Source organism: Rhineura floridana, chromosome 3 (genome assembly GCF_030035675.1).
Source record: "Rhineura floridana isolate rRhiFlo1 chromosome 3, rRhiFlo1.hap2, whole genome shotgun sequence".
Taxonomy (NCBI): domain Eukaryota; kingdom Metazoa; phylum Chordata; class Lepidosauria; order Squamata; family Rhineuridae; genus Rhineura; species Rhineura floridana.
The window spans coordinates 107,779,841-107,807,834 of NC_084482.1; the positions used below are offsets into that span (position 1 = coordinate 107,779,841).

The following is a 27,994-nucleotide window of genomic DNA, read 5'->3' on the forward strand; positions in this document are numbered from 1 at the left end:
TTTAAATATTTTTTTAATGGCATGGAGGTTCCTCCTTTTCAGAGGAATAAATAAGACAGATAGGAGTCAAGTCTAGCATTTGCAAAAACTGGATGCTCTATCTGAGTGCATACAATAAAGCAAATTTTAAAAATATCAAAATGCTAAGCCTCAAGGAGCATTCTAGTTCATTTTTATATGGATAGCTCAGAGTTCTAGCATCTGGAAAACCTATATATAAGTAATTATTACATTATATTCTGCCTTTCTTTAATGGACATCAATTTTTTTACATAGGGTTCCCAGGCAGTCTTCTATCCAGGTATTGACCTAAACCAGGCCTGTTTAGCTTCAGCAAGTTTGCTGCATCATGTGCCTTTAGACCATTCCTAATTAACTGATGTCTAGGAAAAACATCTATTAACCTGCTGAAATGTTAACAAAATCTGTAAAAAACAAAGCATTGACTAAAAAGGAGAAAGGGTTGGATGTCACAGCAAAAATACACACAGATCTATAATGCTAGCATACATTGCACACCATGCTCATGGCACGTGTAGGTTTACTGTCAAAATCTAGTGAACACAAGAGAAGACTTAAAACAGATTATAATGACCCTTGTATAATAAGTATACTGATAATGTAATAAGTGCACTGGTAATGTGGCCACAATCCAGAGAATTATGTCATTAACTGTATGTGGGGAGCAGAGCTTTTTATTTCACATTTTCAAATAACAGCCTCTTGTTCTTAAATGCCAAGCTCTTTTTTTAAATGTTACAGTTTCAAAAAAGGTTGCAACATAGAATAGGTAAATAATCAATCTCAGAATAATCAATTCTATACTTAAAATTTGTTTAATGTACAAAATGGTTTATGGTCCTTATGGCTATCATACAGACTCTTCTGAAGCAGGCCACACTTATTTCCATTTTACAGAAGCTGAGAGAATTTATTATTTATTTATTTATTTTTAAAACTTATATACCGCCCGACTAGCAATAGCTCTCTGGGCGGTGAACATAGATACAAACATAGAATTGTTTGCTCCAGTGAACTTCTGACTAAGTAGAGAATTTAAACCAGGTTTCCAAGATCTATCATTTGGATTACCATGGCTGCTTACTACCTTTATTTTATCTGGGGTTATGATCTACTGATACAAACAAGAGGTCAGCATCTAGAGTAGGTCTGCTTCAACATATGGAACCAGCATTGAAACCCCCCATGAAAAGGGTGGATTATAAAACTCTTTATAACATCTGGGCAGGATGTCCCCAGTGACAGACTTGTACTTAATGTCATCCTGCCATAAATCAGAAACCTAACAGTAAAAGCCATATAACATTTTTTCAATGTTCCAGTTCAGAAAATTGAACAATGATATAAGTGCAAGATAAAAACAAATGGATCCAGTTCTATTAAATTTTGCAGCATATTATTATTCATTATTATCTCATATGTATTCTACCCTTGTTATTCACAAAACAGGTAGGTATACTATGGCCATAATATTGAAAACTTTTAGCCTACAACGTGTTCATAAATTAAGCACTTTTTAAAATGGTAATTTTTTCAAGGACCATACTTTCTGGTTTACTGAATGATGAGAGATTGAAGATTTGACTCTGATTTTGAAATGCCCTATTTTGGGTGAGAATGAGAGGGCCATATTATACACACACACACTCAGCCTGTGCATGGCATTTTTTACATACCCTATAGTAGTGAACCTAAATAGGTCACTCTAGCTGACTGGAAAAAGTGATTGGAACATTAAGTGAATGTGATTTTTCTGAAGTTCATGTAGATCAGGCTAAGCCCTGCTCATGTTAAAATCACAGATCAGAAATAGATTTAGGATGTAAAAAATGCTATTAGTCTTAGCTAATATAGAACCCTCAAATGTTCATCATATTTGCTTTGCTTTAAGGAAGAGTTCAGACAAGGATTCTGGCAGTTCTAGATCAGAGGTACCTCAGGACACTTATGAGGTACAATTAGGACATAGTTTTCATAAATAGCAGTTGAGGCATCAAGTATGTTGGGACTGTTCCACTACAGACTGAAAGTGGTGACTCATATAATACCATGATCTTCTATGCAAAAATTCCTAGCACATAGAAAACTAGATGTCAGGTAGAAGGGCTCTAGCCTAGCCTTGTGCCTGATATGCCAGTTTTCTGTTAGCAGGGAGATTTTTTTGGTATGGAGTCATGCAAGTCATGACTTGTAGTCTGAAGTAGTACACTGTAACTTTTAATATGAGCCCTCTTACCTGAAGAGGGAACACTAACAGGGCGGCAAGGATGATGTGTGTTTAGTCCCACCCCTGAAGCTACATGACACCTCTGGCCCTTTGTGTGCTTATGGTGAACTTTTCCAGTGGGGAGCCTTATGAATCTGTAGAGGCTCCCTGCACAAGTGAGAAGATCAGGCTTCCCACGTGCATGGGGAGTCTTTAAATACACAGGGCTCCCTGCTGCAGTGGCTAGATTCCAGAAGAGTTGTGTGGCTCTGGAGGCACGGCTAAAGGCACTTCCCTGCATCCCAACACTTATCCGTGTTCCCTTTGCAAGCAATAACATGATAACAACACCCGAAGAGGGCTCTGCAGTTTGTGAGAACTAGTCTTTTGTTCTTGCAATTTGAAGGAGAAAAATACACTGGACCATTTTCTGTTTACATGCCTTTTGTTTAAGGATTTCAGGCACCCTGGCTCAATATTGTTATTGAGAGAATGCAATTTTCCAGTGGAAAAATAGATTTAACATTTTATCTCTGGGAAAGTGTACCAGTCAAGACATTCAGCATGGCTTAGATTGTGAACATGAAAAAGAATGTTAGATCTGCTTTCATGAAAGCAGATGTTGAATTCTGTCAACATGATGAGGCTGAGTAATTTGTTTAAAGTTAATGGGATGACTGTTTAAAATTGTCCGGTTGGGTGATGTTTACCTGTGAATATTAATATTATTATTATTATTGGTGCTTTTGCGATGGAAAACAATTCTGATTTTGTTGTCATGACACTTGCTCCATTTTGTTTACAATATAAAGAGGCTTTGTTAGAATGTGAAAGAACAGGACAGGAGAACAAAAGAGTGGAAATGAAGGAGGCATTATCAGAACATAAATTAGAAACTTTTTTTTAAAAAAAAGCAACCTCACAAGAAAACACAGCAAGCCAGAAGATTAAAAGCTATTCTACCTTAAGGATACGTCGGCTAAAAATATGCTGGTCAGAGAGAAATCCATGACTGAGGCGAGGAAAAGCCATCTAGTCAATGTGTGGCAGGAAAGACAAAGAGGTCAAGACAAATGTTATGATGATAGAGAAAAATGGTAAAGGTTCAATCAGCACAATATATGAGAGGGAGTCCAGCATGGAACAAACAATTTGAATCATAAGGCGAAGTGATTTATGGAACAGCAACAATCGATTTAAGACTCATTATTCACTAGACTTATGGGTGGCATCAGAATGTACAGCTTTCCATTAGTTCAATACAGCTAAGACTTCAGAACTACAACATTTTTTTAAAATTAAGGGAATCTTACTCAATCCTCAGCTTTGTAGGTTACAGTGTAATATATTTTACAACATTTCTTTAAGGGATAAGGATCGCTATATTATTTCAGCAACCATGATTTTATAGTAATATTTGTTCCTTGGCAATTAATATATGTCCACTGAGGGATAATCCAGACTAATTTCAGCTTTCTAATGTTGGAGTACAATAACCATTTGAGAGTTCATGTTACCCATTTTGAACAGAGATGTTTAAATATTTGATTTTCAAACTGTTCAAGTAAATTTAGTTGAGTAACTTTGGAATCAAATATGATCTTTCTAGTAACTACAGTGTCTTGGGCTATGTATGTATCAAATAGTAGCCTTCGAGGTCACATGGAAGTACTCAACAGATGATTATTCAAAAGTGTGCCAGTCCCAAGTCTACCTCAAGCACATTAATATATATTTGTGTCTTTAACACATGAAGAACAGTTGCTCTGTAGTAGAGCTCATAATTGGCACATACAAGGTCCCAGATTCAGTTCTCTGCATCTCTACCCAGGTAGGGCTGGGAAAGATCCCTGTCTCAAATCTGGAAGAGCTGCTGCCAGTCAGTGTAGACAATACTGAATTAGATGGTCTGACTCGGTATATGACAGCTTTGAATTTCCCATATAAATAGAAATATAGGGGAAGAAAGCCTCAGAATATACATCAAGCTCAACTGAAGCTTTAAACAAATCTCATACTAGGATTTTGAAAGCGACATGAGTGTCTGGGCCCATCTATATGTTTAATTAAATGAAGACACAATTCTAAATACACTTGCTAAAAAGTAAGCCCCACTGAATACAGTGGGACTTACTTCAGAGTGAGCATGCCTAGAATTGCACTACATGACCCTTGGATTTGAGCTAAACAGTAAAACTGTTCAGGGGGCTGTATGCCAATCTGTCAGCCACAGTAAATCTCATTTATATGCAAATATGTTAACCCTAAAATAAAGTGTAACCTGAGTTACTGTACATACCTATCAGTGGTTTAAATATAGAAAAACATGAGCCTGACTGCTTTGCCAGTCAAACCCTTCAGATAAGGCTAATGTCCAACAGCCAAGTAAACTTAATTCATCTGCCTGGCATACTAGAAAGGGAAATAATTTCTGTATATGGTCATGGATGCTTTCTATAAAGCTCATTTTTCTCATAAAAGAAAGAAAAAATAAATGGGATGAAAAAATCTAATGCATATGGTATCATTACATGCACCAAATGTTAAATCCCCCCCCTTCCCAAAGTGCACAAATAAATATCCTGGAATCAAGGAATTTAGCACTAAAGTGTAATCAAGTTCAATGTAGAATATGGATTTAGAAACAAAGAAGCATTGATCCTGTGTTTGACGAAAGGATGGTAAAAATGGTCTATTATCATGGAAGAACTACCAGTTGCTTTCATGGATTTGGTTGAGAATGTCTGTAAAGTCATAAGTAGCATGTAGCATCTGCAACACAGATGAAATGTTTTTATAGCCTCATCCCCTAAATGCTGTCCTCAGGCAAACCTCATTGAAGAAAACATAAATTATTTTAGTAGAGTACACGAATGATTCAAATCTTAGTGAAGGACAAATCAACATGCCAGGTCTGCATGTTTGTTTTGGTATTACTGCTAGCAACACCAAAGAAGGAGCACCTCTTAAAAAAAAAAAAAGCAGGAAGAATTAAGTTCTTTAGTAGAAAACAACTCATGTGGCCCAGGGCTTAGCAAAGACAGGCCACTTAGAAACAAATTGTTATGATTTTATGTAATAAGGTTGGATAACTTAATGAGAATAGATCCCACTGCCCTTCCATGTCTAATTTCTATCTACTTTGACAACAGAGAGGTCTCTCACATCTTGGCAGCATTACGACCTCTTTACCTGAAGCTTGATTTGGTTCTTGTTTTGAGCAGCACTAAAATAAAGGTGGGTATCATTTGCTTTATTCTATAGCAGCTTTCCTCAACCTGGTGCCCTCCAGATGTTGTGGACTCCTACTTCCTACAGCCCCAGCCAGTATGGTTAATGACCAGACACAATGGGGGGGTGTAGTCCACAACCATCTGGAGAGCACCAGGTTGGGGGAGGATGCTCTAGAGACGTTGGGGAAGGAATCTGAAACAGCCAGTGCTTGACACATTGCTGAGTTTTTGGAAATACATGAGCTGTGGGTTACAAATACTTTATGGTTCCTTTTTAAGAGGATTTTTACATACACAGGTATTTTGTTTCCTAGACTGTAAATATCAGTTACGTTCAATTTGATTTGACTTAGTAGATAACTAACAATGATAGCATTGCTATTTTTATAGCCACATTATACAGTTTTTCCAGTTTTTATAGCTACACTATACAGTTTTCTATAGTATCAGCTCCTTATTTTTCTGTGTGTAGAGTCAGCATTTTAAAAAATTCAGTATAAGGTAATCAGAAAAAGGATCAATTGTGGCACTTGATAGAGTTCTATACAACATCTGGAACACTTCTATCCAGAAAAAAAGTCTTTTGTTGCAAATGCTGAATGCTTCAACCAGAATTCAGTTTCATAAAAAAGCCCTATCCAATTTTATCAGAAAACTTTGGATTTCATGTTCTGAAGCAGTATGGCCTCTGTTCTGCATGCCAATCAGAGGAGAGTTATTGCTTTCATTTCCTGCTTGTGGACTTCTCAGAAGCATCTGGTTGGACACTATGGGAACACAGATGCGGGATTAAATGGACCACTGGTCTAATCCAGCAGGGAATATTTATTGTTCTGGCCTTTGAGTTTTTCTGTTTTTGATGCAGTTAAGTCACTTTATTTTTGATTTTTGCTTATGTGTTTTAATAATGGCATATTGTTATTTTTTGTGTTTTATATGCTGTTGTGTACTTTGAGCAACTCCATCATGATGGGAAAGGTGGGCTATAATTTTTTTGTATAAATGAAAATAAATAAATAAAAGATAATGTTGTCCTTCACCAGTGTCTTCTTGATAATTTATGAACCCAAGCATTTTTGTTTTGCTTTGAAAGCAACTGATATGCTTGGGGAATTGCATGTAAATAGATTACCCAAACTACATGATTGATGAATCTGATACAAATATAACTGTTTCAGTTTTAGTTAAATTAAAAGAAAATATTTTGGGAAACTCTGAAGTGAAAAAAATGTAACTGTAATTTTGAACAGAGAAAAAAAATACTGATATAATGTTTTCCCATGAGAAAGATTTTGTCAGACAGAATAGATTAATTACTACTACTACTAAAGTTACTAATTACTAAATTACTAATACTACTAAAGTTCTGCCCAAGATAGCATAGTTTCAGTTCATGATGTGCTCAAAGAAAATTACACAATTTCCATTTTAATTAAATTATTACCATCTCTAAAAAATGATCTCTTTAGAAAACTAGTTCTCTCAGAGGCATTAACAGCTACTAATTGCTGTTTCTTTACTGTCACCACAGAACTTGTAATCTGAAATAACACATCCTTCCATGTAAACCAGGAAACAACTTTGGGAAATAAAGTCTACCACTTAAGCCAAAGAAAAGATCCTGCTCAAGTTAAGGAAGTAAAAATAATTGAGGCCAGATGGTATCCCAGGAATTGGAAAAAGGAACAGAAGGATTGAGGAGCCAATTAAATGTCCTAAAAATCTAGAAGCATTAATGTGTGTGCATGTGTGTGTGAGACAGAGAATCACAAACTGTTAGCACCATAATCTGATTACTTAAGAGTCCTGCTGAGAGACCAGAACAACACATTTGAGAAACTGGGGCATGAGCATATTGCATAACATGAATGTTTCTAAATGCAGACTTCTTGTATGCATAACTGATAGAATCTGGGGACTGTTTTTGACATTTCCCTTCCTTTTTAAAATGGAAGACATTTCTGAATAATCCCCATTCAATGGGTTATGTTTAATGGTGACATCTCTCCTTTGAGAATAGATCAGGCACCACCTTTCACTAAACACCTTTTCTTTACTACTTTTCCAGGTATGAGCTTGTCTCATGTCCTTATATTGATATAGTTTTCTTCATGAAGTAGCATGAAGTTTCCTATATACTGTAGAAAGTTTGTGGATCATAATGCAAGACAGATGAAAGCCTTTAACCCTTTTTTATGAGGTGCATCCAGATATAAGTTGGACAGTGAAACAGAGCAATATCATAGTATAAAGTGAGCTGTCCTACTCTTCTGATGAAGCACTGGGAACACTTCCCCTACAGCCTATATTTCACAGTAGTTTGTATCACAGTGAGATTATTGTGTAATTTGGAAAATTAATTCCCATTTTCTTCAAAGTTGTTATATTAGCTTAAAAAGACCACGGAGAAATATACTTCCTATAATGGGGGGTATAAAATTTTGAATGATAAAACAAGAAGGTTCTAGAATCTAATCAGAACAGTACTATGTAATACTTAGGCCTTTTTTGTTAACCAAAAGTTAAACTGGGTCCAGTTCTTTCTGTGAGGGCTGCCATATGGTTGAGAAATCCAGGAACGTGTTAGACACTAGATCAGCCTTTGCCAACCTGGTGCCCTCCAGATGTTTTGGACTACAACTCTTATCAGCTCCAGCCAACATTGTTCTGGCTGGGGCTGATGGGAGTTGCAGTCCAAAACATCTGGAGGGCACCAGGTTGGCAAAGGCTGCACTAGATAATCTACATGGTACTTAAGAAATCTAACACATACTCTGAAATGCTGCTTAAGCCTATGCGTAGAGGCAATGTTCTCAATTTTAAATGTGAGAGGCCACATGATGCAGAAGATTGTAGTTATTCGGTGGAGAGGAAAAGGCACCCTGCACATATTCAGAAGCACTTTAATCCCCATATTCTTGGCTCTGAGCTGAATCCTGGTGAGATGTTCTACAAATTAAGTTTGGGGGGGAATAGGAAAATAGAGTTTGATTTTAAGAAGAAAGAGAGATGTGGGGGATAAACTTGTTTTTATGAATAGCTGTTGGAAGGAGGAGGGGAAATGATGAATGGATTGTTGTGTGGAGAGTAGGGATGGGATTCATTGAATGGTGCCACTTTGAAAGCATTCCATCAACCTAAGAGACAGTGTCAATTTGAGTTTGTTCTTTGTCTGCTATGCAATGCTTTTACTGTCCAATTTTTTCCTCTCCAAATATTGATATTAATATCAATATTTTAAAAGAATATTTTCCAAGCAGGAGGAAGCAAGGCAAGTCTCACCCATGTTAAGGACTCTAGGCTTGCTGAGGAGGAGATGGGGGGCACTGCAAGCTGCTTTCCTCCTTTCCCTTCCAAAAGGAAAACAGCCGGTCTTTGTTTGCTAATGTGAAAACTGACCAGTGTCAATCACAGTAGAGGAGGCGGTGGCAGCAAAGTAGTTTTCCTTTACTTTATCAATATTTCATTAATATTTTGAAAGAGAATATTGATAATTTTAAAGAAAATATTGGTAAAAGGAAAGTGGCTTTGCTTCCTCCTCCTTCTCTGTGACTGCAGTTGGTCAGTTTTCATGTTAGCAAGCAGAATTTGGCTGTTTTTCTTTTGGAAAGGAAAGGAGGAAAGCAGCTTGCAGTGCCCCCCCTCATTCTAGGCAAGCCTTGAGTCCTTAACATGAGTAAGACTTGGCTTGCTTCCTCCCACTTGGAGCTTTGATTATTTGATTGGAGGGGGTGGCATATAGAAAAAGACAGAGAAACCTGTACTGCTGTGCTGTGCAGTGAGTAAAATAAATAAAAGAACAATATATTTGAGGGAATACTGAAGGGGAAAAAATCCAGTGTTGGGGGAAAGCCATTAAAGTTTGGAGCAAACAGGATCACTCTGCAAAGATAGAGAATAAGTGGACCACTGAAAAATCCAGTGCTAAATCCGAATTTAGCAAAATTCTCACCCATACCTAGTAGAGGGTAACAGATGATGTGTAAGCTCTGATTATAAGATTGTAGCTTGCAAGAAAAAAGGGGCAGTGCTTTAATTTCTAAAGAGTGTTGCTAAGCCTTTAGTCTGTGTAGGTCTTGTAGGAGATATGCCATTGTTCTGTAAACCCTGTTGCTTAATGCTAGTATATAGGAAAGGATGAAGCTGAAGTTGTAAGCAGTGCGGGAACAGCACAATGCATTTGCTCAGAGACAGTCTAGGATTGTTTAATTGTTATTTTGTGCTTAAGAACTGTGACCACACAGGGAAATAAAGAGGCAAGACACAAAGTTGGGGTGAACTAGGCCATAATTATTTATTTTAACACAACAAAACTGATTTTGGGGGAAATGGCACAGGATGGTAACTATTCATAACAAACTGTGAGTAAGCCAACCACTCCAAGGGAGAGGAGTATCATTTCATCTACTCTTTCTCAAGTCTCACCTTTTCAGGTTAGTAGGGAGGCCTTCCTGCATCACCTCCTCATGGGGCCCCACAACTCCGGGCAGGTGTTACAGTTTTGGCTCCAAACGTGCTTCCTACTATGCCAGAAAGTCCTACATCCTTGAAGGCAAGTCTTGGGACTACACCCTTCACCCTTAAAGGTGCCTAAGGCTGCTCACCAAAACATAGCTGCCTGATAACTTCCTGTACCCAACTACCAATGTGGCCAATTAACTTATTTAGCTGCTACCTGCTTCCAATTACACAAACCACCTAAGTACAGAGTAGGTGGGGGGAAAACACCAGCAATGAGCAAACAATTCCTATTCTGCTGTAAATGGCAACCAGCAATGCTGGTACTGACTAAAGGATAGGAGGGTGTGTGGCCCTCAAGATGAAGACGCTGAAGGAGGGGCAGACCAGGTCTAAATACCATATCAGCCCCACTCCCCCAACATTAGTACAGCATGCATGTGCACGCTGAAGCTAAACACCAGCCTCCTGCTCCCTAAGCTGCCCCAAAGGCCACTTCAGGTGCAACAGCAGGGGGATTCTGTGCCTTGAATTTACTGACCAATATTCTTCAGCTGTAAACTGGGAACAGTGTTCCCTAAATCAAATAAATGCAACATTGTGCATATAAGTGCATGTGTAGTGTGTAGCTCAGAGCTTGGAAAAGTTACTTTTTTAAACTACAACTCCCATCAGCCCCAGCCAGCATGGCCACCGGATTGGGCTGATGGGAGTTGTAGTTCAAAAAAGTAACTTTTCCAAGCTCTGGTGTAGCTTTTATTACTTGGAGTAACTTGCATTGAGTTTCATTTCCACTTTCTATATGTGCTACATCTGAGTCTGGATTATGTTTATTTGACTGAAAATTTGTACCCTACCCCTGTGTTAAAAAATACCAACCAGTATCGCTTACAATGTTTAACATTGCAATTTCATTAAAACAAAACAATATCATAATATAACAAGTTTTTAAAAAGCATAAATAGTGGGGGGAAACTTCCAGCAATAAAATAATTGCTGTTTTATAATTATAAAAGCCTGGGGAAAATTGTAAAACAGTACTTTTGCTGACGTTTCACCTCTGCCAGACCCTGCCCCAAGCCCCATCCACAGAAACATCCCTATTTCACTTTTGAAAAGGTGCGCTATGGATAAGTTACTGTGAATTTTACTATTCCAAAATTTTAATCCTCAAAATACCAAAATTCAAACAATTAATCTGGACTCCTCTTTCTATTTACGTGGTTGTTGCCACCACATTTTCCAACAAATGTCCTTGTTCATAGAGGCTAGAAACTTATTTTAAAACAGATGCTGAGATCCTCATAATTCTACCTGGCGCCTTCAGATATAGGGTTGACCCATATATTTGCTAAACCTGGACAGCCAATTTTGTATTTTCCGACAGCAGCTTTCATTATTTCTCTTGCTATAAAAACAGACCTGTTATGAGAAAGGGCCTGGTCATATTTATCAATTGACTTCTGATCCATTACTTCATTTCTCTCAAGATTAAAAACAATATTCTTTAAGGCAATTTTTAGAACACTTCATTCATTTTTGTTTTATTTTGTCTTTTAATGCGCAGCTCCTCATACAAATCCATGCAAAGGCACTTAATAAAGTTGACTGCAAATCCCTGAGAGGATGAGAAAAATAACCATGTTTGCCTAGAAACAAAAAAGTGCATCTTTTCAGTTCACTGAAGATAGAAATCCTGTTGTGGACATGTATATCTTTCAACTGAAGTCAATCCCACTTCAGTAAAATAAAGCAGAATGAAAATGAGTTAGAGTAAGGATGTCCATATGACTCTAAGAAAACTTTATTAAATTCTTACTTTTATAGTGTAATGAGGCAATCCTCCATATGGATGAGGATCAAGACAAGATGAAATGAGTTCACCATCAGCTTTCCCATTGCTCTGTGTTGCTTTCCTTCCTTTTTAATTTTTTTTTATCCAGCTAAAGATCATGTAATTTCAAATACGTGCAAAAGATTTAAGGCACTGAATTTCAACTTGAATTATCATCATCTTGTTGTTGTTTATTATTGTTATTATCAGCAATGTACATCATTAGACAGCTTTGTAAACTGACAATAAGGTTCTGAAGCTACAGTGAAACAGCGAGGAAGGACAAAAGAGGGGATAAAGGGAGGGACAAGGCTGGTATGGGATTAATGTGATCAAATGCAGTTATGATTTTACTTTTTCACCTTGTTTTTTATTCATATGTACATGCAGCTTTCTGTGCTTATCACAGCCACTTTCATGTGAGCTTCAAAAATGTTCATCGTTATTAACACTGCTTACCCTTGGCCCGATCTCTCCTTGATCACCCTACAAAACAGAAAAATCATTATAAATTCTTCTTTCCCTCATTTCATTTATTTGCTGTTTCAGTGTTGCTTCAATGAGAGAATCCATTTCTTCCACATACAATAGAAAGGGTGACCAACTGAATTTAGGAAGAATGCTCACAAATTAACACTTGACCAAGCTCTTAGTATTTTGACATCCTGGCGGACCTTTACACATTTCATGCATATAAGGCCTCAGCCTTTCCAGTTAAGGGGCTGCTGATCTGATGACAAAACAAAACAAAACAAAAAACTCTGTGAAGGGTATATACATGGAATTCATGAAACATCCGTGGGATTGTGAAATCAGGATGGGGCATAGACAAAAGATCTGTGCCATTCTTCAATAAAAATCATGACCAAGTCAGAGGAAGCAGACATACACTAGGGCAGCAACAGGCAACCTGTAGCCCTCCACATGTTGTTGGACTCTGTCCACCCCAACCAGCAGAGCCAATGGTCAGGAATGATGTGAGCTGTAGTCCTATAACATCTGGAAGGTCACAAATTCTCCATCCTGCTCTAATGGAAAGCAAAAGAAATATGTCCTAGTGTGTTGCAAAAACGCAAATTCTCAGTAGCAATTTCAGGACACAGACATAGATACAGAAACCTTGTGCATGGATGAGCAAATTGCTAACAGTGCACACAGGAAACAGTATGACCCCCAAAGGCAAAAAGGAGGATTATTTGAAAAAAAGAATGGAACTGTTCTTTCTAGAATGTTTAGGAACCTTCATAAGGAATTTTAGAAGAATTTTCTGAGTTAATCATCTTACCTTTTCCCCTTTTGCTCCTGGAGGCCCCTGTGGAGATCACAAGAGGACAGTAAGCAAGTAGCTGATTAATCTACATTTCAGCTTCCTCTTTCTACCTTTTACTTAAACAAATCGTTTCAAAGAATAAGATGCACTATTTACATGTCACATAGGGATGAGAAACCGGTGACACTCCAGATGTTGCTAGACTACAGCTCCCATCATACCCTGACAACTGAAGAGCTGCTGATTCCCCACACCTGATCTGAACTTCTATCCCCACCCTGTCTTTCTTTGTGGGTGTTTAGGCTAGACCAGCGCTTCCCAACCTTTATGAGTATGGGACCCCCTTTCTAAGCTCAAAACATTTCGTGACCTCCTCCATGCTCATTGTAATTTTAGTCATGTCTCTCAGGTGTGGGTTTTGTTCTTCCTCTATTACAAAATGTTATTCTTAAGTAAAATTCACAAGGTTTTCCTAAGCATGATTCAGGGTGAAACATTTTCCTCACAAAGTGCACTGGAGAGGTTTGGAGAGAAAGGCTTCCTACAGGAAGCAGCTGAAAAGGTTCATGTGCAGTGTTCTTGGGCCAGGTGAGGGGAGCACAAGAGAGGGAAGAGACTTGAATGAAGGCTTTGGTGACGTTTCCCCCAGTTCCATTTCCTGAGCAAGGCTAGCATAAGAGACCTACCACATTTTGAACGGAAAGTCCTATCTTGTACACATTCGTTTATAAATCATCTGGAGCTTTAAAAAGTTTTGAAGTGTATTATAAGCATGGAAAGAAATGCACAGCTAGTGCTTGAAGAGAGGGTAAACAGAATTCCTTTTGTGAAACAGTTATTACAAGTGACACCTACAATAAAATGTTGAACATGTAACTTATTCATGTCTCAAACCATTCTATTTCATTCCCCTTTCCCCAGGTTTGCAATCTCCCTCTCCAACAGTCAGTCAGCATTCTGGGTCCACTGAGCACGCTCAGTCCTCATTTGGTTGTCTCCCCCCCCACATAATTAGGGTTCTTCTCCTAAAGATTTCAGTGCTCCTGCAAACAGTGCAGTTACCCCAAGTTTATTGATATTACTCTTCAGCTTCTCAGAATACTTTCATGAACTCTATGCTTGTTAGTACAATCTAACTGGCTTCACAGAGTTAAATCAATGATTTTCAGAAATCACAGAGCAGCACCATGCAGCAACCTCTCATTATACTTTTGGAAATAGCTGAATAAAGACTCATTTAATTCATCTATGTTCTGCAGAGCAGCAGGTCACGAACTAACACTACACTGCATGTGTTACTTAGAGCTCTACTTACTGGCTTGCCATCCAGTCCAAGAGGGCCCTAAAATAAAAGAAGACAACAATGTGTTATAAAGGGAGATTATTTTGTAGTTCAGTAAATTCTGCCTTCCCGCTACAGAGGGTTTTTCCACATGATTGGTGAAAGTATGTCCCAAGGACATCATAGTCTTTGCACAGTAATTCTGAAAGCCTTTGTCACTGCCAATACAATAGTGCAAGACTGACATATAACAAATGTGGAAAGGAATAGCCCCGATATGGGGGATGATTGTGCTCCTTCCTTACAAATATTTCTTAACATATCAGCATAGGAGAGGGCATTATGACATATCAAAGCTGAATAACAAAACTAACACTATTTTTGAAAAGACGGTGTTAAAAGCAGGATTGCCATATTTCCCAGAAATCCAAGTATTATCTAGATTCAAGGAATTGCAGATGGTGCCTGGGTAATTCATCACCTGGTTTATATTCAAGGCTTTTATGTTAATAAAACATGCCTAGTTGAAGAGAAAACCAGGAAAATGTGCCAATCACCTGGTACTTAGTGAAAAGTTATTTTTCTCTCTTCCCGGCCTTCGTTCTGGGCAATGACTCCTAGCCTTAAGCTATTCTTTAAGCTTCACTTGTGAATGAAAAAGGGTGGCTAAAGTGGCCCAAGTGGTTACCGTACTAAGTGTGACTAGAAACTCTAAGGATCTAACTTAATATTTGCTGGATACCTAACTTCTCCCTTGACTGCTTTATAACTGTGAAGGTAGCAGTGGTGAAAAGTTTTTCTGCCCCTTTTTATTTCCCATTCTGGGTGATGGGAGTACCATTGCATTTCTCTTTTCTGCTTGTGTATGCATAAGCTTAGAAGGTAGAAGGGGCAGTGTCTCAAATTCTTTCTTTTCAAATGAAAAGCAATGATAAAAGAAAGATTCATATGCATGATGCCGATGAGCATGAGGGCTTGCAGATCAAAATCCGTTATCATGCTGGACAGCAGAGAGTGAATGATTATTGGGTGTTATGGAGCTGGGGTATTTTCCAGTTAGAAATTGGTTTTGACATTGGTTAAACATTGGGCTGAATTAGATGAACATTCTAGTCTTATAAGGTTATGATTCATGGATTTGCTACATCACGTGTAAGAAGAAAGGATGCCCATACTCATCTGGTTGCTGAAGCAGTGGCATGGCTAGTAAGACAGATCCACAGAACTGTTTGGGGGGGGTTGCAGGGGGGGGAAGAATAGCACAAAGGAGAAGATATTTGTAAAAAAAAAAAAAACCTTTCAAAACATATGAACATAAGGCCTAAAGGTCCATTTAGACCAGCATTCTGTTCTCACAGTGGCCAGCCAAGATGCCCATGGGAAGCCTGCAAGCAGGAAGAGAGTGATGCAATTTTCAACAATGGTATTCACAGGCGTACTTGCCATCAACAGTGGAGGCAGAAGATAGTCATTATGGCTACTATCCACTGACAGCCTTATCCTTCATTAATTTGTATAATCATCTTTTAAAGCAACCCAAGTTGGTGGCCCACACTGCCTCTTGAGGTAGCAAATTCCATAGTTTAACTATGTGCTGTGTGAAGTACTGTCTTTCTTCTGTCCCAAATCATCCAACATTCAAGGCACCATATTATGTACGAGGGGAAAAACCTCTCCACTCCATGCATAAGTTTTACACATCTCTTTCATCTCTCCTCTTACTTGCCAATTTGGATACTTCTCTGTTTTGGGGGCTGGGCTGGGGTGAGGTAGGTATTATACTTTATTAGTGATGTCTATGGGCCATTTTATATAGAACACATGTTCTACTGAACTAATTTTATTCATTTGTAGGACAATGTACAAAATGGCATCAACTGAGGTGGCCATGGACAGCTACCACTGGGAGACATAGTCCATTTCCATTCTGTGCTTCACAGAGCAATCCAACTCCATTATGCTAGGCTGGGGTGCTTGGGGCAGCTGGAATGAGCCCTTTTCCCCACCTTGCCAGAATCCTGCTGACTGTATGGAGCATGCCCAAGCTTCTCACTGCTGCTGTGTGACATCCAGGCTGGTGCAGCAATCTGACTGACTCCCCTCACCTTCTGCCCTGGCTCCATATGTTGCAGGGCTGTGGATACAGTGGTGGCCCTGCTACTCCGTAAGTTCCCACCAGTGGGCATGGGGAAGGTTAGGATTGTAGCCTTACTCTTGTAAATCATTATTTAATGTGGTGTTGTTGCATTAATATGCTTGTCAGCTGCAGCGAATAGTTTTTCTCCAGCTTTCTTGTTGCTAGTATCTTAAATTATGCATATTGGACTCACAATCTGAGAAGTAACTATTCTGCAGTTTAATACATTTGAATCCATAGACGAGAAAGCAGGTTGCTCTTTCAGTCCTATGCGAAATCTTGTGCCCTTGGCACAAAAGGACAAGAAGCATGCTCTCTGATTGGAATATGGTAAAACTCCACATGTGGACTGTTTTTCCTGCTGTAAGTACTATATAACTGTGTTACATTATTGTATCATTTTCTGAAGTATCCCATTCTGTCTCCTCATGATGCATTTACATCTAGGCAGTATACCAGCTTTGGCCGCTTAAAATTATTGGGCAACTTTGTGGAAGTCCTTCCAGCTGAGACTAGCCAGGCGCCCTTCCCTGTTGAACATCAGGTCCCTGAGAGAAGACCTTTTTATTTGAGCAGGCATCTTAAGTCATTTCTAATTTCCTAGTTAGTTTGTAATTTGTTTTATCTCTGTTTGTTAAGTTTGTTGTACACTGCTTAGAGACAACTATAATTAAGGGGTATATAAATCATCGAAACAAACAAACAAACAAACAAATAATGCTATGAAAATTAAATCTCTGTAGAATGGAGGTTGCCTTTCATTTTTTGCATTGGGGGAAGGCCTGTGGCTCAAGAGTAGAACATCTTCTTTGCATGCAAAAGACCCCAGGGCCAATCCCTGGCATCTTCAGGGAGAATGTCCCCTATCTGAAACCCTGGAGAATAGCTGCCAGTTAGTGCAGATAATACTGAGCTACAGGGACCAGTAGCCTGACTCAGTGTAATGCAGCTTCCTATGTTCCTACTGATTAGCAGAGAAATATAATTTGTATTATTTTGATTTCAGAGACTGACATCACAGTCCTGTGTATGTCTACTCAGAAGAAGGTCAATGGAACTTACTCCCAAGTAAGTGCACATAGGATTGCAGACTGAACATTTTTTTAGGAGTAGAAGATCCTGCTCACCAGCATATAACGTGGGAGCAATTTTGTGGCTCTACTTTCCCTTTTCTCATGTTTTGATAGGACACATTCAAAGTACAGGTAATGGGTGAACTATTTGCCCAAAACCACTCAACTATTTGAATGGAAATGCTGTTTGCTAAGAAAAAGAACAGATATCATTTCTGGAAATTTGCCATGAGTGCTCTCAAGCCCATGGTTGCATGCCTAGGTGCCACGACTTGGCCTTTCTGGTCACCTGTTTTCATCCATAGTTCACAAAAGACGGTTTGTTCTTGTTCTGAGATGTTTGGATTAGGTAGGAGTGCCCTGAATCCCTGAATAAACAAACATGCCATAAAACTTTTTATCATTTCCCTTTAAAATTATGGAATCAGAAGAGAATTATCTAGAATTGTAACTTAGCACAAATGCAGCACATTTGAAGTACACATCACCTAGTTATTTGATAGTCTTTACAACTGCTCTTTAAGTCAGCCCAGTATTACAGACAAGTAGCTAAGGTTGAAAGAACACCAATCATCCAATAGGTAGTGATAGGGTGCGTAAATGAGAGTGCCCCCACAACCACCCCTTTCTAACTGGGCTTATGTATTCATACTATCTTCCCTAGCACTGTAAAATGACCAGACACCCAGGAGCCTTTCCACAGGCTCTTTTGTCACTGCTCAGTTACTTCGCTGCTAGAGAGATAAAAATCGATAGAAATCACACAATGAAGTATGATCGTCCAGCCACCTCCAATTTGCCTGGTAACGATTTGCTGCTCAGATTTCTGTGGCTATGATATGGCAACCCTGTGTAACAGTAGTGCTTTTTAAAGGTATTTATTTATAAAAATATAATGACAATAAGAATCAGCAATCACTGCATGTGATATGTTTTAAAAGAATGTCAAAGGAAATAGAAGAATTATTGATTTGTAGCAAGATGGCAAGATGGAGAAGGCCGGTAGAGTTGATAGCAAAAGATATAGAACACGAATCCCTAAATATTTTCTAAGGCATTGATAGAAGCAGCAGCAAAAGCAATGGAAGCACATGCTTGATCAAATCTTACTGACTGAACAGAAGTATTCATTTGTTTAAAATATTAACAATATTGTAAGGTTGCCTTTAAATAATAAATGCCAGCAGATCATAATCAGGCTCAAAAACATTAAAATCCAATACCTAAATGCTGCTAAAACCCACTAGCAGTTCAACAGAACACAAGGAAAAGAAACGGGTCTTTCAGACTTTGCTAAAGGCCTGTAACAATGGGGCCTGACAGACTGCAGACGGTAACACACTCCAAAGATTTGGAACCACTACAGAAAAGCCTCTGTCCCTAGTGCCCATCAACCTAACTGCTCTCTGATGTGGGCAGGTGAGAAGGGTTCCTTTTGCTGCAAGTAACCAGGATAACTAGTACATCACAAAGAACTGTAAGTACTCATAGAAGCTAGGTAAGTGGAAAAAGAGGAGCATTTGGCAATGTCAGCTGATGCTCTTTACAATAGCACACCCATGAAATGACACAAAATTAAAAAAAAATACAGTCTTCATATAAAATAACATGAAGTATGCTGAATTATAGTGCTCACCAAATGGCTGAAGTCTGCATTTATAAACATTTTCGACATCTCATAACCTCTTGGAATAACTGCTTTGTATATAGAGAATCATCTTGCATATGGAAAACCACCCTGTCTCTGGTATGCAATTAAACTTTATTTTGTAAAGTACTGACAAAGCTAGATCAGTTCATGAGCATTTAAACAACCATAATTTCACATATCACGTATGCAGTGTGATCCTGTGTATGTTTACTATTTTAAATAATGTTTTTATTGGTTTTGAGTAGAACAGAATACAAAACAAGAATAACTTATACAACAATGAGAGAAAATAGTGCAATTGACAATAGGAGTTATTGTACCTATAATGCTCTAGGGAGGTAAGCAGACATATCAAATGGTTACTGTCCTGAATTGTTTTCCAGATAATTATCCCAATGTGGACCGCCAAATCTGACCATGCGAGGCTGGAGGCTTGCAAGCCCCATCACATTGACTAACAAAAACAATAAAGCTATACCATAGTTCATAGAACTTGTCTGCATCTGTTCCTTGTCTCATTGCTTTTGAACTATGTGTTAGTTTTTCCATAAGTGCTAATTTCCATATTTCCTGATACCATTTATGAATCATATGTGGGTCAAGTGTTTTCCAGGAAGCAGCTATCACCAGTCCTGCTGCTATAAGAAGAAAGTTTGTCAAGGTTTTGTGTATGATTTTATTGTTGGCTTCATCAGTGATAAGTAACAGAACCAGAGATGGGTCTAGATGAAGGGATTGATTGGTAATCATGATGATTTCATTAAATACTTTCTCCCAAAAGCCTTTTAAGTTGAGACCTATCCCAGTCTGCATCTGTGTCAGAATTGTCTAATATGTTTTTTAATAATGTTTTTAACCCTTTTAAAAGTTTTTTTTAAATGTTTTTAATGCTGTTTTTTTTAAATGTATTTTAAGATCTGTTTTTATGATGTTTTAAAGTGTTTTAGCCATTTGTTTGCCGCCCTGGGCTCCTGCTGGGAGGAAGGGCGGGATACAAATTAAATAAATAATAATAATAATAAAAAGGGAACAATCAGCATGCAAGTCCACCACATATAATAAAACGTACCTTGCTCCTCACACCCTCTCCAACACAAGGGGGAGAGCTTGTTATTGATTCTATGTAGGGTGTGGGAAATGAGGTACCATCTGAAAATCAGCTTCAGTGCATTTTCATGGATCTTAGAAGAAATAGATTTGAAAAGGGTTCTAGTCCAAATACCATTCTAGTCAGATTCACTGATGTTTTGACTAAAGTCTTTGTCCCAAGGGGCTTTATGGTTTATAGAGGAACCTACTGTTGTCTCTAGTAATATGCCATATATTCTTGATAACGCCCCCTTGCCATTTCCCCAAGGTTGAGCAAGGAAAGATTCAAAGGGGGTAAGGGGTCTTGTCACTTGCTGGATGATAACTGGCATTATGATGAAATGGTGAATTTGGTGAAGTTGAAACCAGGATGTTGTAATTTCCTTGAGCTGAGATTTTAGTTGGTCAGGTGTTTGGGGATGGCTACCTAAGTAAACAACCGAAAAGACGACTATACATGTGGACATCACCAAATGATCAATATAGGAATCAAATTGATTATATAATTGGTAGCAGAAGGTGGAGAAGTTCCATACTTTCTGCAAAAACAAGACCAGGAGCAGACTGCGGTACAGTTCATGAACTGGTCGTATCGAAAATCAGAGTAAAGATAAAGAAGACCAACAAAGCAATCATAATGCCAAAATACAATTTAAATAACATCCCAGAAGAATATAAAGATCAAATAAGGAACAGGTTTGAGGCTTTAAACTTAGCTGACAGAGAACCAGAAGAATTATGGAATGAAGTCAGAGACGTTATCAGAGAAGAATGCAAAAAGACAATACCTCTAGTTAAAAAGAGAGAAAGGCCCCAATGGATGACTGAAGAAACTCTTCAAATGGTTAAAGAGAGAAGGAAAGCAAAAGCAAAAGGAGACAGAAACACAGTCAGAACCCTAAATGCAACAATACAACGACTAGTACGTAGGGACAAAGAGAACTATTACAATACTTACTGTATAGAAATAGAAGAGGAAAACAAAAAGGGTAGAACAAGAGCCCTGTTCCAAAAGATTAGAGAAATTAAAGGGAAATTGAAACCAAGAGTAGGGATATTGAATAATCAGCAGGGGAACACACTGAATGACCAAGATGAAATAAAAGGAAGATGGAAGCAATACACTGAAGAACTCTATAAAAGAGATGACAGGATGACAGATTCATTCACAGAGGAACCATAAGATGAAGAACCAGAAATTTTAGAATGTGAGGTGAAAGCTGCTCTTAAAATACTTGGAAGAAACAAATCACCAGGAATAGATGGCATACCAATAGAGTTGCTACAAGCTACTGAGACTGAATCAGTCCAAATTTTGACTAAAATCTGTCAAGAAATATGGAAAACTAAACAATGGCCCACAGACTGGAAGCGTTCCATATACATCCCAATTCCAAAGGAAGGGGATCCCAGGGAATGCAGTAAGTATCGAACTATTGCCTTAATACCCCATGCAAGTAAAGTAATGCTCAAGATTCTACAACAAAGGCTCTTGAACTATATGGAGCGAGAAATGCCAGATGTCCAAGCTGGATTTAGAAAGGGAAGAGATCATATCGCAAACATACGTTGGATAATGGAATGGACCAAGGAATTTCAGAAGAAAATCACCCTGTGCTTTATAGATTACAGCAAAGCCTTTGACTGTGTAGATCATGAAAAACTATGGAATGCTTTAAAAGAAATGGGGGTGCCACAGCATTTGATTGTCCTGATGCGCAACCTATACTCTGCACAAGAGGCTACTGTAAGGACAGAATATGGAGAAACCGATTAGTTCCCCATCGGAAAGGGTGTGAGACTGGGGTGTATTTTATCACCCTATTTATTTAATCTACATGCAGAACATATCATATGGAAAGCAGGATTGGACCAAGAAGGAGGTGTGAAAATTGGAGGGAGAAATATCAATAATTTAAGATATGCAGACGATACCATACTACTAGCAGAAACCAGTAATGATTTGAAACGAATGCTGATGATAGTTAAAGAGGAAAGCACAAAAGCAGGACTACAGCTGAACGTCAAAAAGACTAAAGTAATGACAACAGAAGATTTATGCAACTTTACAGTTGACAATGAGGACATTGAACTTGTCAAGGATTATCAATACCTTGGCACAAACATTAACCAAAATGGAGACAATAGTCAAGAAATCAGAAGAAGGCTAGGACTGGGGAGGGTAGCTGTGAGAGAACTAGAAAAGGTCCTCAAATGTAAAGATGTATCACTGAACACTAAAGTCAGGATCATTCAGACCATGGTATTTCTGATCTCTATGTATGGATGTGAAAGTTGGACAGTGAAAAAAGCTGATAAGAGAAGAATCAACTCATTTTGAAATGTGGTGTTGGAGAAGAGCTTTGCGGATACCATGGACTGCGAAAAATACAAATAATTGGGTGTTAGAACAAATTAAACCAGAACTATCACTAGAAGCTAAAATGATGAAACTGAGGATATCATACTTTGGACACATAATGAGAAGACATGATTCATTAGAAAAGATAATAATGCTTGGAAAAACAGAAGGAAGTAGAAAAAGAGGAAGGCCAAAAATTATGGATTGATTCCATAAAGGAAGCCACAGACCTGAACTTACAAGACCTGAACAGGGTGGTTCATGACAGATGCTCTTGGAGGTCACTGATTCATAGGGTCGCCATAAGTCGTAGTCGACTTGGAGGCACATAACAACAACAACAAACCTAAGTAAATGTCTCTAATGCGGTAAAGATCCACCTTGTGCCAATCTTTAAACTGCTGAAATTTATTCCTTGCATAAAACATGGTCTGTTGACTTCTGAATAAACAATCGCAATCGAGAACAGGGGTCAAAGGTGAAAATGGGGGGGGGTAATTTTGAGTGCCAGTTTTCCCAAATTGTTAAATTGTTTTTCAAACATGGGTTAGTTATAGCATCTATTTTTTTCTTCATATGAATCACAAATGGGAGACCTCTGGATTCTTGTGAAGAAGTGCCCACTCTTTCCATGCCAGTCCAAGATTTGTTTGTAGATTCCTGCAGTAGAGATATTGTGCTTTTTAGGTGAGATGCATCATGATAAAGTTACAGGTTTGGTATGCCCAGACTGCCTTTCTTGGGTTGTGTATGTTTACTTGAAACTAAGTCCCCAAGTTCAATGGACTTTCTCCCAAGTAAACATACATATGATTGGGCAGAAAACCTAGTCATTTAATTGCAAATTTCAAAAAGTATTTTTATAAATACTGTGTGATTTATGTAGCATATACAGTATGCAGGTTAGCATCCAAGTAATAAAAGTATCAACCAAGTCTATGTATAGCACCCGGTGCCCTTGTAAATGGCTGTGGTAAGACATCAAAATAAAGTTTCAATCATTTGTTGATGCCAGGCCATGTCTGTATTCTGAGTGGCTGCATATGTGCAGCAGAGAGCTGAAAAAATGTAAAGTCAGGGGAAGTTGTACCACCACTGAATATCCTCAAATAATCTGGCAATTGCTTGGGCAGTTTATCATACTGTCATTTTGTATGGAAAGGCTGGATTGGGAGAAATCATTCAGAGTAGTAGCATGGTGAGGGATGCACTGACATCATTCTTGCTTAGTTGCAGATCTTTCTTGCTATAATCAATCCCACAATACCCATCTGCAGTGCAGATGGAAGCAGATTTTTTTTGAGTTTTAATATGGACACCAAGGACCAGATATACCCTTGAGTGGATTCAGTGAGGATCCCATTTCAGAATTTGAGCATTTTAGGATGAATTTAGATTCATGCAAATCGCATGGTAGCAACATTGAAACTTTACTGTGTGGTGCCTGAACACAGTGAGACGCAGTTGTTTGTAGCCTTTGATCATCCAGTTAAGCCCAGCATTACCACCTCTTTGAAGCTTCTTGGATATCTGGGGAAGTGGACGGATGTCAATGCTGGGCTTAACTGCATAATCAAACTACTGCCTCCTTATGTCATACAAGTACTAACTATGTAGTAAGCGTTAAGCAATGACCTGCGATTCCCAGTTATCTGAATCTGGCAGTTCCAGATCAGGAGCAAACTTATCATCTCCTATCACTTCATCATCATATTGTTTTATTTACTAGACAGATCATAAAGTTGCCCTGGAAGCTATACCCAGATCACTCACATCACACTAAAGTATGGGCAGAAGATAAAATACTGTTGTGACATTTATCTTGTAAAGGACAAGGTTCAGGTCCCTGAGAGGCAGCAATATCAAAATAGTAATTCTTACAATGCCTTAAACATTATAAAGCTCAGCAACTATTTTCTGTAGAGGCAAGGTTACAAAGGCTTGAACTGGAAATCTATCCTTAAATTAGGCACACGCTCAAGCACTGCAATATATAAATATAATATTTTAGCTTTATTTTACACAATGATATTTTAAAAGAGTAAGTACTCTTATAGGAAAGAAGTCCTGACTCATGCTTGTATAAGACCATAAGGAGTGGTGCAGGGTCAGCCTAATTATCCATGCTGCTCAGTATCCTCTTTTGACTGAGACTAATAAAAAATGCTTCACTTGCAGGATGGGAAATCAGGCTATTCATCTCCTTTGTTCAGTTGCAGTCAGTGCTGGAGGAAGGTACATTCTAGTTTTAAGGTGAACCTTATTATTAGGCCTTGCACATCTCTGACCTATGCTTTCACCCAATGCCTTCAGGGGCATCCATCTTTACTCCTGAGTGCTCCCATCTAACATCTCCACAACACTAGGCTCCCTTTTTCCTACAATGGCCTGGTGAATGGCCCGGCCCGAGGGCACTTAAAACCTTCTTGTCAGAAGCAAGTCGGCTACAGTAAATGTTCCTTACCCAGGTTCCCTAAGCAGATGAGAAGGAATGAACCCATCACTTCAGCTGGACCTGGGAACACCTTCATTTAGCTAAGATTTCTATCTTAATTTCCAAACAGAGAATTTTTTTTGCTCGAGTGGTATGCTCCAAGCAACTGTGGTTGATGCTTAGTGACATCACTAAGACCCACCCCTGTGATATCACTAGGGCCTGCCCACAAAACCTCAGGGTTTGGGATGCTTTAGATCTGGCAACCCTAATAATTACATACATAATTTTCCCATATAGATGCACCAGCCTTCATTAGGAAATTAAACTTTACAAGAATTAGAAAGAGTTGCAGTATAAAGATCTAGCATCTGTACACTGCAACTTCATGAAAAAGGGAGGTAGGAAAGCTGGCAAGAGCTACAGAGCACTGGTATCTGCAGCTCTCTATTTGGGGAAAGGGAAGTTCCTATTGTATATGAAAGCAAGTTGTTTTTTCTTTTCTTTTCTTTTCTTTTCTTTTTAAAAAACATGATTAGCAGCAAATTAGATAATTAGTAAAAAAATAAGGGTTGCATCCAACATAGCTGTCCTGTTAATGAAAAGACTTCCACCTGCTCAATGGGACTTCCTCCCCTTGTCCTCAGTGTGCTTCAGAGAGTTGGGGAGCCTCCCAAAATTGTTTTTTGGGGGGACTCGGGGCACATGGGGAGAGGAGTGGGAGAGCAAGTCCAGTTACACGGGTGGAAGTCTTTGCACTAACACCCTTCGGAGGATACAACCCTAAGAAAGTAGTTAAGCCTATGTATGTACACTCATCAGTCTCATTGAGTTCAATGTGGTTTACCCAGGGCTGGCCCCAGGCATGCCGGTGCCCTTAGGCATCAGCTTCCCCTGGGCCCTGGTGTGTGCGTGCATGGCCCCCCCACACCCCGTCGCCTGTCTTTTAGCATTGCCATTAACTAAGATGGCAGCCACGGTTTTCCTAAGGGGATGAAGCCTCTGCCGCCATGTTGGTTGATGGCACGCGTATGTGCTACATGCGCGTATCTCTGCCATCAACCAAGATGGCAGCAGGGGCTTCAGCACCTTAGGGAAACCTCAGCTGCCATCTTCATTAAGGGCAATGCTAAAAGGCAGGAGACAAGTAGGTGGGGCAAGGGAATAGCAGGCAGGCAGAAGCTCCTGCCCTGCGATTCGTGGCTGCTGCTGTGGATCACAGAAGGTGAGCGGAGGGGCCTGTCAGGGGCCTCTGTAGCTCCAGGGACCCTCGGCCAGTGTCCCGCCTGGCCGCCCTTTAGAACCAGCCCTGGGTTTACCCTCAATTAAGTGATGGATTGCATAAAGTTGCATTCTAATTATACAGCCGCAAGAGTGGCTGTATACTATAGCCAGCGTGGATTTTTCACATTCAGCAATGTTAAATTGAAAATATCCTCCATACCATTCTGATGCTTCCCATAAGCTCATTTCAAAACAAAACCTTACAAAACTTATAGTGCTGAACTCAGAAGCGCTTGCTTAACAACCCTGTAAATTTTCATGGCAATACACAAAACAGTCAGAGAGAATAGAGAGTTCAAAGTGTAAAAAAAGACAAAAAACAACAACCCAGCTCTCTTCTGGACTTTTTTCTGTCAGAGTTGTCATAATCTGTTGAAATTCATTAACAATCTGCCATATTCACAGAGTATGTGTAATCCTATTACTGACCTTGCCCTGTACTCTGACCTTCATCTTCTGCAGTTTAAAAGTTAAAAAAATGCCTGGCTGATTTTTAATTAATTTAAGAAATTTTGCATTGAACTGAATGATAGTGTCGGGTATGCTCAGTAAGAACCAACTGTCAGTGTTCTAAAAGCCAGTCTTATAGCTGCTGAGCTTGCCTAATCAGGGGGCCACACCCACACCAGACTTTGATTTCACTTAAGACAATCATGGCTTCCTCCAAAGCATCCTGGGAAGTGTAGTTTGTGAAGGGTGCTGAGAGGAGACTCCTGTTCCACTGAGAGAGCTCCAGTGGCCAGACTGGTTTAACAGTCAGCCCCTCTTTTGGGGATTGTAGCGCTGTGAGGGTAATAGGGCATCTCCTAGCAGCTCTCACCGCCCTTCACTAACTACACTTCCTAGGATTCTTTGGGAGAAGGGATGACTGTCCAAAGTGAACTAAAGGCCTGGTGTGGATGTGGCCAGGGACAGCTTTGGTTTAAATTTGGGTGGAAGGCTACATATGCCTGCTGTAGAATAAAAAGGTGGGGGAAATGCTGAAAAGCAATGATACTGTTCACAATGTTTTCCTTTTTGAAAGGAAAGGGGCTTCCTCTCTGCCCAATGCCCACCCACCCAATCTCCTCCCCTTCCCCTCCTCCTACCCTCCCTGCCCCTCCCCTGGGTCAGTGTTGGACTATGACCTGGGAGACCAGGGTTTGAATCCCCACACTGCCATGAAGCTCACTGGGTGACCTTGGGCCAGTCACTGCCTCTCAGCCACAGAGGAAGGCAATGGTAAAACCACCTCTGAATACTGTTTACCATGAAAATCCTATTCATAGGGTCAACATTAGTCGGGATCGACTTGAAAGCAGTCCATTTCCATTCTCATACATGATTGCACAGAAATAAATCAGATTGTACTCAAAAAGTATGCAAATGTTCAAACCCACCCTTCCCTTCTCCTCCCTCCTATCTCCTCCCTCTTGCCCCTCCCCTCCCCCTTCCTTTCCCCCTCCCTCCCCCTCCCCCTCCCCTTCCAATCCCCTCATTCCCCTCCTTTTCTTACTCTCCCCTTCTCCCACCTCCCCATGGTCAGTTTTACCTATCTTAAGCATGATTGCATGGGAGTAAATACCACTGAACTCACTAAGCATGCAAATGATCAAACCTGCCCTCCCCTCCCACTTCCTTTGCCCCCTCCAATCTGCTCTTTCGCCTTCCCCCTCCCCCT

The 27,994-nt window shown here is 39.3% G+C and overlaps 1 protein-coding gene across 24 annotated transcripts in view; it reads right to left on the minus strand.

Annotated features, from left to right (window-relative positions):
• Positions 1-27,994, minus strand: part of COL23A1 (collagen type XXIII alpha 1 chain) — a 586,100-nt gene that overhangs the window by 63,169 nt on the left and 494,937 nt on the right. For 20 of the 24 annotated variants that reach the window (XM_061617268.1, XM_061617248.1, XM_061617255.1 and 17 more), the window contains exons 3-6: positions 14,338-14,364; positions 13,038-13,064; positions 12,212-12,238; positions 3,191-3,259 (exon numbers count right to left, since the gene is read on the minus strand). In XM_061617268.1, coding sequence (XP_061473252.1) covers positions 3,191-3,259; positions 12,212-12,238; positions 13,038-13,064; positions 14,338-14,364 — 150 coding nt within the window. The remainder of the gene's footprint in view (positions 1-3,190; positions 3,260-12,211; positions 12,239-13,037; positions 13,065-14,337; positions 14,365-27,994) is intronic. The other 4 variants (XM_061617267.1, XM_061617262.1, XM_061617260.1 and 1 more) reach the window with 1 other exon arrangement.